Raw genomic sequence first — 17,209 nt, forward strand, 5'->3', positions numbered from 1 at the left:
GGAGGGAAGAAGCAGATCCCTCACTGAGACACCAAACTTCTATTGATGGCACCCAAAATGACAATGGCTGTTGGGCAGTCACATCACACTAACTCACAATGAATGTGGATTCATTAAAATTGCCAGATTCGAGTCACCTAAGGGTGTGGCTCTCCCTCTCCTCATTTCACAACCAGTCTAAATTCCTCTTCCTGACTGATAGTCTCCCAACTCTGGCCCTGCCTGACCACTCTGTCCATCTAGTCCCCAAAGCAAGCCCGGTTCCAGCCAGGCCAGCCAGTCTCCCCTGTCATGTGGGCATACCACATTAATCCCATTAATCCCTGCCACACACCTCAGAATTCATCAATAACCAAATGAATTTCATGTCACCAATCACAACCAAGACTACAAAAAGTGTCCACCAACAGATGAATGGATAAGCATTATGTGGTATTGATATGTCACATTTTATTCATCCATTAAAAGGAATGAAGTACTGACACATGTTACAACATGGATGAACTTTGAAAACCTCATGATAAATGAAAGAAGTCAGACAAAAAAGGCCACATATGTATGACCCTGTTTATAAAAATATGCAGAATAGGCAAATCCATAGAGGCAGAAAGCAGAATAGTAGTCAGGGGCTGGGAAATGGAGAGTGACTGTTTAATGGGTACTGGGTTTCCTTTTGGGGTGATGAAAATGTTCTAGAACTAAATAGTAGTAATGGCTACACAACTGTGAATATACCAAACAACTTTGTACAGTGTACAATTTAAAATGGTTAAATAGGTGAGCTTACCAGTATGTTATATGTATTTTTTTACTATCATTAAAAATCAAAAAGCAAAGAACATCCATAATTAACATGTTTCTAAGTATGGTTCTCAGACCACCCATATCAGCAATACTCAAGATACTACTTAATAAAAATGACAGTTCCTGGGCTCCCCTGAGCAAGACGCACGAAACTCACTTTCCAGCAATCTGTGCAGTGTTGCGTTAGCCTTTCAAAGCATCTCACATGACCTTTGCACACAGATTTGAAAATCAAACTACAAAACTTAAGACAGGAGCTGTTTCCTTCATTTGCCCAGGCTAACATAAGCCTGCTCAATGCAGGATTTTTTGTTGAGCAGAGACAAAATGTTCATCTTTACGTCAGGGGAGCACATGGTTCTCTCTCTTTCCACATGTCCAGGACTATGTTGGTTACAAGGAAGTGTCGCTGTGCTGTGTTTGCCACTCGACTGTTGGTCACTCTGTGAGTGTGTATCACTGCTAATAGGGGAGGGGTGGAATCTCCTTCATTCTTTATGAAAGGGCACTGAGAATTTATAGATTTCCAAAAGGAAATCTTATCATCATTCCTTCAAACCTCCTGGTATGGCAACGGGAAATCCACACTTCACACATTTTGTGCTGATTAAATGTATGGACTCAGAAATCATCCTTCAGATGCATAGGGAGGATACCAATCAAAATAATTTTAGGTCACCAATCAGAACCAGGTCAGCAGAAGTCTTGATTTGGAATTATGTGATGGTGTAAGTGGACAGTAGGGTTATAATAATCTCCTGAAAGTTTTTCATGTTTGGCACACAAAGTCAACAAAGCAGTCAACAGTCTAGATGCCTTTGGATGTCATTAGCATAAAATGTTTAATTAACTTTTCAGTTTTCAAATGAAGATCTCAGCATATCAGTAACTCTCACATAGTCCATATTTAATTTCTGCTGCAACAGGACCATCTGATGAGAAGTGAACACTGAATAATGGGACTAAGTGTTAAGAAATGTGTGATAAAATAAAAAGCCAGCACTGTGGGGCTAGTATTGATAACCTGAACAGGAAAAGAGATATTTTTGCAATTTTTAGATGGTTCCCTTTTTGGACAGCTGAGCAAATGCAACATATTCACTGTGGCTACTTTGGTTCAAAGTTCTTTTCTGAACTGGTTCTACAACAATTTCCATTGGTCCCGAATGCCAGTGCTCAAGACAGTGTTGTATGGCACCAGCTGGAGGCATGAAAACATGGGCAGTCCTGCTTCAGGAGCAAAAGTTGTTTCTAGGATTATCTGCTATGCCGGCTGGGTTTTGCCAATCAATATGCAGCTACTCATGAGCATCACCTACTATGTGCAAAGCATTTTACCTGGTGCTGTGGGAATGCAAAGAAAGGCTTCAACTGTTTATAATCCCCAGATAAGTATATAGTCTGCATTTAAAATGCTCTTATTTTACTATGCACACAGATATGCCTGGCTGGAGTGTCTGTTTGGGAGGAGTGATGGCGAGAAGACAGGGAAGATGCCATATTGTGGCTGGGGAGAGGGGAGGGGGAGCCAGAAGAGAACCAGTCAACCTTGAAGTCTGGCCAAACATTCAAGGCACAGGACACATTAAGGCAGTAAGTCTGTCAAATGAAAAAGCCTAAAGCAGGTGTTTGTCTCTCCACCCCTACCTGCAAGACCATTGCAGGTGCCACTTGAAAGTGTTCTGAACTGACCTGACTCAGGGTAGTTGGCTGAGAACCTATTCTCTAATAAAACATTTCAGAAGGTGGGTCTTTATGAAGTCTGGGTTTTTCTTTCACGACCTTAAAGAGACATGTTAAGAACCACCACTAATCCTGTTGCATGAGAGAATATGACCTAACAAGTAGCATATGGTTTAGGTGAGGACATTTTAAATTACCAACCAATTCTGTGGGAGAGGCAAGTTACACATCTCTTGTCAGGATGGCTCTGAATCTGTCAAGCCCGGTACCTAAATAGCTTCCCACATTTCCACCCCACCAGCCCCTGCACCAGCCCCTCTGCCCACCCTAGGCACCAGAGCCCTGTCTGTAAAAGGGCCAGGGTCTCCACGTGGTGGCCAGTGCGCTGAGGGAGGTCCACTCTGCTTCCCCTAGGATGGCTTCAAAGGATGGAGGTAACACATACAAATAATCCCTTTAACTCCTCTAAGTGGCCGTTAACTGAGAGAAAAACAGTCACTGTGCCTCCAGGCTGCTCTCTAGGAGAGGGCCTTGTGAGAGTAGCGGTGGTCTGCAAGAGGGCGGCAATGTACAGAAAACAAGGACGATGTTGTCCTGGCAAAACACAGCCTGCCCTTGATCCTGATCCCAAAGAGTCCTGGGTTGGAAGCCTCGCCACAGGCGGTGGGCCCACTCCCCTAAGCCCTCTCCCCAGGGCATCTGGGTTCTGGGTGAGCAGCCACCCAGCGGGAAACACGGGCCACCTCACCCCAGGGACCAGGCCTGGCTGACCTTCTGTCTCGCGCCCCCTAGGGAGGACCTGTCCTACAACCCCTGCTCCCCGACGGAGGGGAAAGCGAGGGTCCTGCCCTCCCCGTGCACTCGGCTCCCCGCAACGGAGGAGCCCCGTCCAGTGCCCCGCGCTCCCTCCAACCCGTCCTCACTCCCTGCACCCCCAGGGAGGCCTGTCCTGCGCCCCGAGCCCGGGGCGGGCCCGTGCTGGCCACCGCACGCTCGCCTCTCCGTGCGCCCGGGAGCGTCAGGGCAGAGGCGGGGTGGGGCGCGGTTAAAAGGCGCCGAGGTGGGGGCCCTGCTGACTGCGGCTGCAGACACCGCCGGCCGCCCGCTCGCCCTGCCGCAGCGAGGGCGCCGCTGCGTGCGCAGAGCCCCGACACAGGTAAGCGGGGCTGGGTGCGGGGTGACCGCGGAGTAGCAGCGCCCCCGCCCCCGCCTCCGGAGAAGCCCAGAGGGGTGTCGGCAGCCTGTTGCCCGCCTCCTCCTGTCGCCCTGGCTGGCGACCACCCCAGGGGGGCCCTGTGGCCTCCAAGTGGGTGCCCGCGCGGGTTGCCCGGGGAGACCTTATCAGCCCGGATCCGCATCCTGCGTCCCCTGCGAGCCCGAAGAAGCAGGACGGACTGGTTTGGCTTCTACTCCGGATAGTTCCCCTTGGCCTGCACAACAGGTTTATGAATGCATCACACCGTGTATCTGAGGGGCGGGCTGGGGACCGGTGCCCCTTTCCCCGCTTCCTTGCTGCGTTTGGGCTTGTCTTCGTGTTCACGGGTAACTGACAAAGTCCCATGGAATCTGGGGGACAGGGAAGCCAGGAAGCTCGTGGCTAGACCTTAAGTCCCAGGTAGAACTGACCCGTATGACTGTGTGATGTGCGCCCAGAAACTTGTGAACAGCAGATGACAATAATACAATTACCGGACAGCAGTAATTGTCACTGGTGACACCTTTCAGTTAAAAGGTGGAGGCACCAGAAGGTACTTCCTGTCAGGGGAAGAACAGTCAGTCCAGTGCCACTGTCATTGCTGCCTTTTTGACTGGGCTGCCCCCTTCCTGGAGAGCAGGACCTCGTCCGAGGTGAGTGTGGTGGGAATGCAGCTTTGGACCAGGAGGGGCTGGGGACCTGCGGCCCCTGCAGGGACCTTCCGTGCCCCCTGGGTGGAACCTCGCTGTGCATTTAATGCTTGCTTGAATTTAAGCACACACCATTGTTCTCTTCCTCGATGGAATTTATGCCATACAAGTGTCTTCTTGCTCTGGTCTAGCAGATCTAACTAGTGTTCTAGAAGGAAATGTCCTGCCCCAGTGCAGCTTCCTTAGAATACAGCATGCTGCTCAGAACTGCCCCTGTGGAGAGCTTTGTCTGTTGTTTGGATTTGGCTGCCACTTTGGGGATGTTGTTTGAATTATGCCAAGGAGAGCAGAGGGGGTTATGGAACCAGAATATCAACACTCCAGCCTGTAACATAACTGGGGGGTTGTCCAAAACTCGAAAGACCCTCATCCATCCAACTGCCTCACTGGTGGTTTTATTATAAAACAAAATCTGCTCCAAGATTGTTCTCTTTTTCTTACATGTTTTTTCTGCTGAATTATAAGAGCATTAGGGAGGCACAACTATAGAGGGTGACAGGAAAATTCTAACTTGCAAATCCTCACTCACCATGCAGTTTTGACACAGTCTGATCAGTCCAGGAGCTGTGAGTGGTTTGTACTCATTAGCAAAAATGTTAAGTAGAATAAAATTGTGGAAGATTAATAGTCTATCCAAGCTTCTTGGTCCATGAGGGCATGACCCCTGCCATGGCAGCATTGTCATATGTGAAGGTTTCTGTTTTACTTGTTTGATTCATTAGAATGGATGGGTCCCCGAATGGTCTTTTTTGTTTTATTCCCAGGGTCACTTTACTCTGTTTGGACTTAAATGTTTGGAAAGCACACAGGTTTACTTGAATGAACAGAGACTGCTTAATAGAATTTTTTTTTAACTCTTTGAATTCTTAAATGAATTAAGAAATACAGGTAATTCTATGAACTGTTCATTTTTATATTTAGACCCCAAAAACAGAAAAACATTTTCATTTTTATTGAATTAATTTTGAAGAAGTATATAAATCCTAAATCCATTGTTTCACTGACCATTAGTTTGAAAGGACAGTTGATGAAGTTTTGAGTCATTAAACTTAAAAACCATCTATCAGCTTGTCCATTTGGAAGATTTAAAATTTCAAGAGACAAAATATAGATTCTTCTAGATTAAGAAAAGAGTTTGAGATTTTTTTTTTTTAGACTACATACTAATTTTGAGGGAGGGAGAAGAGAGCATATCCAATTCTCAAACTCTCTTTACTTTTTTTTTTTTTTTAATGTTCAGGGGATGAACTTGAGGTTTTGGTTTGGTGGTAGTATCATTATTATTTTGGTAGGAAAAAGAAACTACACTAAAGATTTTATTTTTATTATTTTATTGAGAATTTGAACTACAGAACATCAGTAAATTGGTAGTATCCAGACTTTCCTCATAACAATTCTGGGGATAAAGAAAAACTACCCACAAATGTCATGTGGTAGACATGTGGGAGGAGTTAAAGGAATATGGCCACATCAACTATTTTTTCCTCACCTACATCCAGAAGCTGCACAAAGATTTATACTCATGTCGTTACATTGCTTCTAGGCAATCACATGATGTAGAAGAAGAAAACTTGAGCTCCGAGGAGGGAACCTTGCGCTGGTTCTCCTCGGATGATAGGCTGGGAGGCCTGGGAGTCAGGCTCAGTTGTGTCATCACTGCCTTTATCAATTCAAACTTCTCAACTCTCCAAACTAAGGTGGAAATCATGAGAAACGTGTTCTATTCTAAGTCTGTCAATATTTGCTGAATGACTTGAAAAGGTCATCCAAAGAGGATAGAACTATCCAAAAAGATTCTTTGCACCTCATGGTGTGTGCCGAGGTTAACACTTATGTTCAGGGCTTTAGTTTTGGTTCTGTCAGTGAAACTAAAGTGCCATTATTAAGCAAACTAGTTACGATTAAATTCTTAAATAAGAAATTTAGAAACAATCAAGAAATTCCATTATTGAAGTAGAATGCTATAGATTAAAATTCTTTGAATTGTAAAAAGGAAGAATAGCCTGTCTTCATAATACCGTGTGTATCATCAGAAGTAAGGTCAATGATTTACTTTTTTCAGAGGTAAATATTTGGGACTGGAGCTTTAGTACTGAGAATGCACTGTGGATGGTTAGATATACCACAAACCTGGATACAATCCACCTTTGTATGTCTGAGTGGGACCACATTCTCATACATTGAAGACCATAGAAGCTAAGCATATCCATTCTTTCCTTAAAAGAGAGCCAGAAAGGGACCAGTTAAACCTCTCTGGATTACAGAGAGAGGGTTAATATTTTACTTTTTACTGAAAAAGCTGCTCCCAGTGGCTTCCGCCAGCCTGCCTGAAGCCTAAAAGGAAAGAGGTATTTTGTTCATTGGTACCAATGGGAAAGGGTTCCGATGAGTATAGATAGTTTGGAAAGCAGTTCTCAAAAAGTACTGGTCCTTCAAATGTCCTCTAACCACACTGTTTATGACAGCTCACCCCAGGCTACGTGTTTACAGGGGAGAGGCTGAGAGCCAGTAGTTCCTCTCCTCCCCCAGTCAGGGTGCGCCTCACCCACCGAGGAGTCCGATCAGCAGGGGCAAGTGCAACCAGGGCCTCCTTTCAAATCTGCTGAATCTTCTGCCCTCTCTCAGTCCCCCGGGGAGTGGGCAGAGTGTCATGGGAGTAGCCAGGCCTTACCCGTGACTGCAGCATTGTGTCAGGAAGTTTGGGACAGACCATACCCCTGGTCTTCCTCCTAATACTTGTGAGAGGAGCTCTCCTCCTGCTCTTAGCGTTCACTGGGAGTATGGTGTGCAGGACAGATGCCCTGGCTTCTTGGGAAGCCCCTCAGCAACAATAGGGACTAAACAAAAGAATGGAAAGGGAAGCTTTCTCTGTAGGAAACTCTGGTGCATGTTCACTGAGTGTTCTTCCTGGGGAACAAGGAGGGCAGCAGAGTGATGGAGGCTGTGGAAAACAGCTCTTCCTTTCCAGTCATTTCCATCATGTGATAGGTAATAGTAGGGCCTTGGTTGATCCTGTAGGAAGGTACTACCAATTAGGTGATTTGTTTTAGCCCAGTTAATTGTCTTGAGTGACCAGGAGGTTAGACACGCATACGTGGGTTTAGTCACTCACTTTTTTAGTGCTCTAGACATCTCATTTTTTTTCCTTCCTTTAAAAGTGCAGGTAAATTGCTGATTCAAACTCAAAAAGAGTTGTATAATAGATTATTTTCTGTTCAGCTTTGCTACTTTGAGAGCGTGTGATTTGGGGACAAGAGAAGTAAAAAAGAAATAAAGCTATTGCTGTCACTATTGCTCCTGTTTTTTAAGGAGAAGCCCCAAGGAGTGAAAATCAAGGATCCTGCTTCTAGAAAGTAGGACCATATTCTTGTGAGGAAATTGTGACCTCCTGACCTCAGCCCCTGGCCTTAGCCTTTCCAAATTCATTAGACAGCTTGATTGGTTTGCTTCCTTGTAGGGCAGGTAATGGGTGACACCAGGTGTGCCATTCATTGTTCAGGCAGGTGATAGAGAATTCAGACACAAATAGCCTTTCCTTTTTTATAACTGCAGGGGAGTTTAAATTCTGTGCACTTTGGAGATCTTGAGAAAATGTGAACTTTTCTTTGGTAAATCAAAGATTTGCTGATTGGGTACTTAACTAACCAAACCTCAGGGGGAAGTGTTTCCTAGTTAGAGAAGATCTCATTTTATAAACAAACAGGACTGACCTCCTAGACCTAGGGGAACATCTGTTGTAAAATATGTTGAAACATCAAGATATATTTTTCTGCACTTCCCACCACCCATCACATCCTGAAAGGCTTCCAGAATAGAACAGCAAGAACTAGGAAAATGTATTATAATAACTTTCATGGGAGACTAAAAATTAATTGTACAATTCGTATTGTCTAAAATTAGTCTTTTAAATCAAAGTTTAATTTAATGTGGGCATTGACTATCTCTTAGGCCATGAGATAAGTGGTATGTAAAAGCAGGATTTAATTGTAGAACCTGAGATCACCCCTCCCAAGTGAGCCCACTGCATTACCCCGGCCATGCTTACACAGCCTCTGATTGAATGTTTTAAGGAAAAGAAGCCACAGCTTCAAAGAGTTTGTACTTAAAGAGTTGTACCTATTTCATTTTTCTCAGCTTTTTCTTTTAAAAAAAAAATCCTATATCTTGACTATTGTAAATAATGCTGCAATGAACATAGGAGGGCATATATCTTTTCAAATTGGATTTCTTCAGATAAATACTTTGAAGTGGAATTGCTGGGTCATAAGGTAGTTCTATTTTTATTTTTTTGATTAATCCTCACCTGGGGATATTTTTTTCCATTGATTTTTAGAGAAAGTGGAAGGTGGAGAGAGAGAAAGAGAGATTGATGTGAGAGAGACACATTGATCAGTTGCCTCCTGCATATGTCCTGACTGAAGCCAGAATCGGGCCTGCAACCCAGGTACATGCCCTTGACTGGGAATCGAACCTGCACCTTTGGTCTGTGGGCTGATGCTCTAACCACTGGGAAAACTGACCAAGGTAAGGTATTTCAATTTTTAATTTACAAGAGCCAAGGTATAGAAAGAACCTAAGTGTCTATTGACAGATGAATGAATAAAGAAGATATATACATATATATATATATATATTATAGAATATGTATCATATTCTATATATTATATATATATATATATTTCATTTTTTCTCAGTCATAAAAAAATTAAATCTTACCATTTGCAACAACATGGATGTACCTAGAGGATATTTATGCTAAGTAAAGTCAGACAGAGAAAGACAAATATCATATGATTTCATTTATATATGGAATCTAAAGAACAAAATAAATGAACAAACAAGATGGAAATAGATTCACAGATACAGAGACCAGACTAATGGTTGCCAGAGTGGGGAGCGGTTGAGGGGGCAAGTGAAATAGGTGAAGGGGAATAAGAGGTAACCAACTTCCAGTTATAAAATAAATGTCATAAGGTTGTAAAGTACAGCATAAGGAATATAGTCAATAATATTGTAATAACTATGTATGATGCCAGATGGGTACTAGACTAAAAAGTGAGAGGATCACTTTTTAAATTATATAAATGTCTAACCACTATGCTGTCCACCTGAAACTAATATGAAATAATATTGAATGTCAACTGTAATTGAAAAAGAAAAAAAAATCCTGGCTTTCTGTTCATTCTATCTTGGATTCAATTCTTAGTCCTAGATCCTCCTGTTGCCTTGTGACTGAGAGCTATCTTCCAGCTAAACTGCTCTAGCTCCCCTCAGTGTCCCCTCCTGAGAGAGTTTTTCCAGGCTCTGCCACCTGGCCACACTCCAGCAGGTCATCAGCCTGCCAGTGTCTTTCTTTTCTTTTTATTTTTCGTGTACAAGACACTTTTTTTCAGTCAACAAGCAGCTTCTGGAGCATACTATGAATCTCGTTGTCAAAAAGCGCTATGTTGGAAGAATCCACCACCATAACAAACTTCACCTTAGAGTTGGTTACATAGCCATATACCTTGTAGTCCTCTGTGGGGTACAACAGGCCCAGGTAGAGCTCCCTTTGGTCCACCAGGGCCTTCCCCATTGCAGAGATCTTCTCATCCACCACGTCCAGGGATGTGTGTACCATGTAGTGGAACTTCAGCTCGTTCTCTGTAGGGACACTCCTTGGCTACCACCACCATGCACACTGCCATCTTGGGAGGCCCCCTGCCAGTGTCTTTCTTGATGTGATATGAACAAACACAACACTTCAGGTGTGGGCTCCCAGAGAGCAGGCATGCTAATCTCCTCCTCTAGCCTAACCTTGAGCTTGAGTTTTTTTCTAGGAAGCCTTATTGTATGGCATGAATATCCTGCTTATAAGGATATTCCTTCTGAGGGATAAAATATTCCTTAAATAAAAAGTTAGGGTGTAGTTATTAAATGGACTATGGAAAGACAGTTAACTTGCTGATGGCATGAGAGGTGTCTGAAAAACATCATTTTAACACTAAGATGTGTCTGTGCCATTGCCATCATCATGGTGACTGTTAGCAAACTCATGGCAGGTGAGGGAGTCAGCCTGGGAAGAATACTGACTGCAGTTCAAGAAAGTCTAAGATGGATTGACAGAAGGACTTTGGTGACTCCCTCCTCCCCTAAAAGAGTGTGAAAAAAATTGTATAGGTGGGTTTTTCTGAGGAGAGGGCCTTTCACTTTCAGAAGACTCTCAAAGTGTTCATTACTCATCACTTTATTTTCAAGGAGATTGCTGACCAACTTTTTAGTCTTGTGTGGTAACGTGGAAGACATCTGTTTGAATTGTATCAAAAGTTTCTGCAAGAAGTCCTTTTCTCCCAGAACATTAAATCTGGGAGCTAAGAGGGAGTGAGGCTCGTTGTTGCAGTGGCACGAGTCCTTCACCACAACTGTTGGTGTGGTGGTACCTGCTGGGAAGGGAAGGCCATCATCAGCCTGGTTACAAGGAAGAACAAGTGAGCACCTTTTATGAAAGTTATGATTCTCTTTTAGAAGAGGGTCTTTCTGGAGAAAACAAGATGGCAGCATAGGTAAACACCTGAAATTGCTGCCTCGCACAACCACTTCAAAAATACAACTACAGTATCATCACCTCCAGAATGCGTTTTAAAACTATGTATTGACTATATTCTTCTCCATATGCATTGCAATAGTGATTTTCAGTAATGTGGAGGAGTGATTTCTACCTTTGAACACACAGCATTCTTCTTTTGGAAAAGAGAAGGCTGGAAAAGAACCTACTGGTTTCTCCAGCTCAACCACATACATGGGAAGAGGGGGAAAGGGAATGTCCATTGAGCCTTTTCTAGGTAATAGGCAATATTCTAGGCACATTAGTTGGAGCATTTTCTCTGGTAAGAATCACTGCCTCAGTTTTACAAGAAGGAAACTGAGATTCCCAGATGCTAAATAACATATTCAAGGCCATACAATTAATGAGTGGTGGAGCCAAGATTCCAGCCCTGTGTGACTTCAAAGTCCATATTCTTTCCATTACACTATACTGGTGAGAAATCTCAGGAGCTCAGTTTAAGCACAATGGGTTATGACTCTGAGCAAAGAAAGCCATAGTTATGGTCCCTGATCCCAGCGAGATCTGGTCCAATGAGACAGGAAGAAGCCACTTTCTCAAAAAAAAAAAAAAATACAACTAAAAGACAAAACGGACATCATCCAGAACCACAGTAAGGCTGGCTGAGTGGAAATTCTACAACTAGAAGGAAAGAGAAAAGCATACTGGGACTCAGAGGAGGTGCGGAAGTAAAGTGCAGAGGTACAGCAAGGAAAGGGCTGGAAACTGAGGACATGATTGTCTTTTTCAGTTGGGAGGGAGACATAAGTTCCCGATGTCTGAACTCCAGTTCCGGGCGAGTCTCTGGGAACCCAGACTCATACCGGGAGAAACTGGACTGTCTGGCATTAGGTGGAACTCGAGGTTGGCTTTCTCTCAGAGGTGCTTGCAGTGATTACCGCAGGACCCTGAGACCTGGGGCCTCTTAGGGCAGGGCTGAGGATCAGCCATAGCTGTTTGCTCCACCCTGTTGATTCCCTGAGACCCCGCCCAACCCAAGCTGTGCCTAGAGGCTTTTGCATATGAATGGCCTGGCCCTTTGCAATCTAAAATTACCTAACAAACTGCAGCTGGGTCAGAGAGACCCAGACCATCCAAAAGAAAGCCCAAGGCCCCACAACAGCTTGCAATGCTTCACAGCTGGGCCTCATCTGGGCACCTCCAAACCCCAAACAAAGAAGAGGAATCTGCAGATCTCTCCATAGCTCCTGCTGGGTAGTCTCAGGCAGAGGCTAGATAAGCACCTCCTTAGAGATCCAAGAGCCAGTGTGGGACCATCCAGATTACAACTCCTCAGATCCATAAGGGACACACTCAGGGGGCAGACTCAGTGAGCACCAAAGCCCCACTGAAGCAAGTCTTGCCCCAGAAGGGTGTCTCCAGCACAGAAGTTCTCCCACTGTAGACACAGCTGATTCTCACAGCCAATTGTCCTGGAGGTCAATTCCTCCAAGTGATACCTACAACAATCAAGGCTTAACTACAACAAGACTGTGCACAAAGCCCACAAAGGGGTGCACCAAGAGTGTTCACCTCAGGTAATTGGGGAGGCTGAGCCACTGGGCCCTATAGGACACCTAGCACAGAAAGCCACTCTATCAACACAGGGAAGCAGCCAAAATGCAGAGACAAAGAAACATGTCACAAATGGCAGAAATGGAGGAAAGCAAACTACTGGATATAGAGTTCAAAACCACACTTCTAAAGTTTTTCAAGAATTTTCTAGAAACCGCTGATAAATTTAGTGAGACCCTGGATAAATCTAGTGAGACCCTCAAGGATATGAAAAAGGACCAAATAGAAATTAAGCATACATTGACTGAAATAAAGAATATTATACAGAGATCCAACAGCAGACTAGAGGATCTCAAGAATCAAGTCAAAGATTTGAAATATGAAAAAGCAAAAAAAACCCAACCAGAAAATCAAAAAGAAAAAAGAATCCAAAAATATGATGACAGTGTAAGGAGCCTCTGGGACAACTTCAAGCATACCAACATCCAAATTATGGGGGTGCCAGAAGGAACAGAGAGAGAGAGCGAGATATTGAAAACCTATTTGAAGAAATAATGACAGAAAACTTCCCCTACCTAGTAAAAGAAATAGACTTACAAGTCCAGGAAGTGCAGAGAACCCCAAACAAAAGGAATCCAAAGAGGACCACGCCAAGACACATCATAATTAAAATGCCAAGAGCAAAATACAAAGAGAGAATCTTAAAAGCAGCAAGAGAAAAACAATCAGTTACCTACAAGGGAGTACCCATACGACTGTCAGCTAATTTCTCAATAGAAACTATGCAGGCCAGAAGGGAATGGCAAGAAATATTCAAAGCGATGAATAGCAAGAACCTGCAATCAAGATTACTTTACCCAGCAAAGCTATCATTCAGAATTGAAGGTCAGCTAAAGAGCTTCACAGATAAGAAAAAGCTAAAGGAGTTCATCACCACCAAACCAGTATTATATGAAATGCTAAAAGGTATCCTTTAAGAAGAGGAAGAAGAAGAATGGGGTAAAGATAAAAATTATGAACAACAAATACATATCTATCAACAAGTGAATCTAAAAATCAAGTGAATAAATAATCTGATGAACAGAATAAACTGGTGAATATAATAGAATCAGGGGCATAGAAAGGGAGTGGACTGACAGTTCTTGGGGGGATAGGGGTGTGGGGGGTGCGGAAAGAGACTGGAAAAAATTGTACACCTATGGATGAGGACAGTGGGAGGCGGCGGTAAGGGCAGAAGGTGGGGTGGGAACCGGATGGAGGGGAGCTATGGGGGGAAAAAAGAGGAACAACTGTAATAATCTGAACAATAAAGATTTAATATTTTTAAAAAAGAAAAAATAAGAGGGTCTTTCTATAGGTATGGTATTAGGTTTTCTAGGAGCCCACAATGATGGCAGAATGATATTCAGGATAGAAATAAATATAAATATATTGTGTAAATAAACCAGTAAGTATTTATTTTCTTACTTTCCCTTCTTAGTTTGTAGGGTAAACCAGATTATTTCATTCCAATGCATAATTTTTTTTTCTTCGATAAACCATTTAATCACTAAAACCTTCTATGGGCCCTCTGTGCTCTCTGGGCAATTAGAAACACAGTGATTTCATGGGAACTGGAGAAGGAATTTGAATTACCTGTATTCATGTTAAACAGTGACCTATTATATAACCTGAAGTCAATTGAATGGAGATGATATTAAATCCCCTCAAAAGTTATCTCTGGTAAGAAAAATAAATAAATAAATAAACCACCACAATAACAAACAACAAACAAAAACCTTTGAATGTCTTTAGACTGGGCATTCTTCCCCAGAAAACCTCCTACCAGCAGTTTAGGGGTTGAAATTATAGCTATCACAACACACTCTAAGCAAAAATTGCTTCAGTCTGTAATATTACTACTATTGTATACATTCAAAGGAATTTTCTGCTAATTTCCTTTTGTCTTTTTAGGAATAAACCAATACAATGGATTGGGGTACCCTGCACACTTTCATCGGGGGTGTGAACAAACACTCCACCAGCATCGGGAAGGTGTGGATCACCGTCATCTTCATCTTCCGTGTCATGATCCTTGTGGTGGCCGCTCAGGAAGTGTGGGGAGATGAACAGGAAGACTTTGTGTGCAACACTCTGCAGCCAGGATGCAGAAACGTGTGCTATGACCACTTCTTCCCCGTGTCCCACATCCGGCTGTGGGCCCTGCAGCTCATCTTCGTCTCCACCCCTGCCCTGCTTGTGGCCATGCACGTTGCCTACTACCGGCAGGAGGCCGCCCGCAAATTCAGACGAGGAGAGAAGAGAAATGAATTCAAAGACTTGGAAGACATTAAAAAGCAGAAGGTTCGGATCGAGGGAGCCCTTTGGTGGACGTACACCAGCAGCATATTTTTCCGAATCATCTTCGAAGCCTCCTTCATGTATGTGTTTTACTTCCTATACAATGGGTACCACCTGCCCTGGGTGCTGAAATGTGGGGTTGATCCTTGCCCCAATCTCGTTGACTGCTTCATCTCCAGACCTACGGAGAAAACCGTGTTCACCATTTTTATGATCTCTGCCTCGGTGATTTGCATGCTACTCAATGTGGCCGAGTTGTGCTACCTGCTGCTAAAAGTGTGTTTCAGGAAATCAAAAAGAGCCCAGACACAAAGAAACCACCCCAGTCATGCCCTAAAGGAGAGTAAGCAAAATGAAATGAATGAGCTGATTTCAGATAGTGGTCAAAATGCAACCACTGGTTTTCCAAGTTAGACATTTCAAAGTTCAATGTAGCCAGCTCCTAACAAAACTGGTGTCTTCTCCTAAGGACCCTCTCTCTAGGCTAGAGACTTTGTGTTTATAAATGGCTTTCATAATACATAGGTACTTGAGTTAATGTTTTATAGAATAATTGTGCCATTAATATGCAACATGATCACATATGTGGTCCATCTCTGAAAACTAAGACAGGTTGACAACCATACCTTGAAGCTTCTTTCACATGTCTGTTTTAAGTGGACCATCTGACATAGTGGGTATTTCCTGAAACTTTAAGATTGTAACTTTTGTTGATAATGTTAATCTAGAAATGGATACTTTTATTAGTAAAAGATATTTTTATAGGATTAAGTGTTTTAGTACTGACTTTGAATTTATATATTTTTATAATGACTAGTCTTCTTTACCTGGAAAAACATGCATTGCTAGTTTTAGAATTATACTTTAAGTATTTAAATTTTGAACTTACTGTATCTTGTTGTAAATCATATTTTGCATTGTCTACTGACAAGTTTATAAACTATAATGATTCTCTGGAAAGTGTTCATTGTATAATATATTTTTACGGCTTTGTGAATGTAGACAGAGCTGTATGGAGGTCGGAAGCTTTTTAAAACTAGTCCATTTGCAGTAGTTGTGAACAGCTCCCCTCAATAAAGATGAGCCCCACTGCTTAAGAGTTCCTATGCATTCTCGGTTTCTGTTCTGTTCAGGGCGCCATGATGTCATCCCCAGTGGTATGATGAATGGGTTGGGGCACTCTTGCTGGGGTAGCTGCTGGTTCTGTGGGTACAGTGTCCCTGAAGTTCACTGAGAACTCTTGCTTCCTCACATCAAATGAACAGAGACCAAGTTCAGCAGCCCACTCAGCCCTCCACTTGGAGACGAGTTTGCAGCTTTAGCACATGGAGGATGTCCTCTGGGTCAGTGCAACCTCGATAGAGAGGACAGGAAAGTTTTCAGGTGTTCAGCAGCAACCTAACAAAGCTTGCCTCAACAGACTCATTACCTGAGTCCTTCAGTCCATGATGACTGAGAAAAATATCCACAGCTTTACCCCCATAGACAGGGAGACCTTCCTCCTAAGGATTTCCCGGCTGAACACAGATGCCTTTTGTGTGGGTGTTGGTGAGTCAGTCACAGACTGCTCACTCAGGACTAATAATATACACATGCAACTGACATAGTTAGCATACACTATGCATAAGGACACCTAATGGATAATGAATATACATGAGGGCCTGACACAGACCCAGATTCTATAACACTAAAAAATCTAGTCAGCACTGGTAATTCCCGATTGTCCTATAATGTTGTTGTTTTTAAATAGCTATTTGAATGGGTACATGAACAGGAAGCCCATGAACAGGAAGGAGGGAACTATCAAGGCAGATAAAACAGCTTTGGTAGCAGGCCCAATCTGAATGGAAAAGGGACTACTTTTCCACCTTGCTCTTGGGACTCCTGGACCCCTCATGACTGCCCCTCTGGTCCTTCTCTCTGCTCTTTAACCTGCCTAAGCACACCTTCCCCCTGGAGCTCTCACCGCACCATCCCTTCAAGGACTGAGAGTATGGCACACTCGCTGCCAGCACTCTGTCCACCTGCTTCTCACCGCGGTCCCCACTGAAACCAAGCATTATCAGCATAATGATGCTCTGAGCACAAACCTAATGGCTTCTTCTCAGTTGTCTCAATTGTTTTTAATCCTCACCCAGGGTATGTTTATTGATTTTGAGAGAGGAAGGGGGAAATGAGAGAGAGAGAGAGAGAGAGAGAGAGAGAGAGAGAGAGAGAGAGAGAGAGAGATTGCCTCTGGGAACCAAGGTATGTGCCTGATCAAAAACCAAACCCATAACCTTTTGTTACACAGGACGACGCTCCAACCAACTGAGCCATTTGGCCTGGGTTCAGTTGTTATAATTTTAAAACTCTTTGAGATATTTTTCTAGATTCCAA

At 43.3% G+C, this 17,209-nt stretch overlaps 1 protein-coding gene and 1 long non-coding RNA gene across 2 annotated transcripts in view; both read left to right on the top strand.

The window, feature by feature from the left end:
* The window catches only part of LOC308513481, a 51,095-nt gene extending 48,745 nt beyond the window's left edge, over nt 1-2,350 (top strand). Inside the window, exon 3 of the long non-coding RNA XR_013995546.1 lies at nt 2,243-2,350. This is a non-coding gene — a long non-coding RNA (uncharacterized lncRNA). The remainder of the gene's footprint in view (nt 1-2,242) is intronic.
* Nucleotides 2,351-3,561: 1,211 nt separating this feature from the next.
* GJB2 (gap junction protein beta 2) overlaps nt 3,562-17,209 on the top strand; it is a 44,204-nt gene continuing 30,556 nt past the window's right edge. The window contains exons 1-2 of the mRNA XM_081114543.1: nt 3,562-3,643; nt 14,444-14,910. Coding sequence (XP_080970669.1) covers nt 14,459-14,910 — 452 coding nt within the window. The 5' untranslated portion in view covers nt 3,562-3,643; nt 14,444-14,458. The remainder of the gene's footprint in view (nt 3,644-14,443; nt 14,911-17,209) is intronic.

Source organism: Myotis nattereri (genome assembly GCF_964212035.1).
Source record: "Myotis nattereri genome assembly, chromosome: 2".
Taxonomy (NCBI): Eukaryota; Metazoa; Chordata; class Mammalia; order Chiroptera; family Vespertilionidae; genus Myotis; species Myotis nattereri.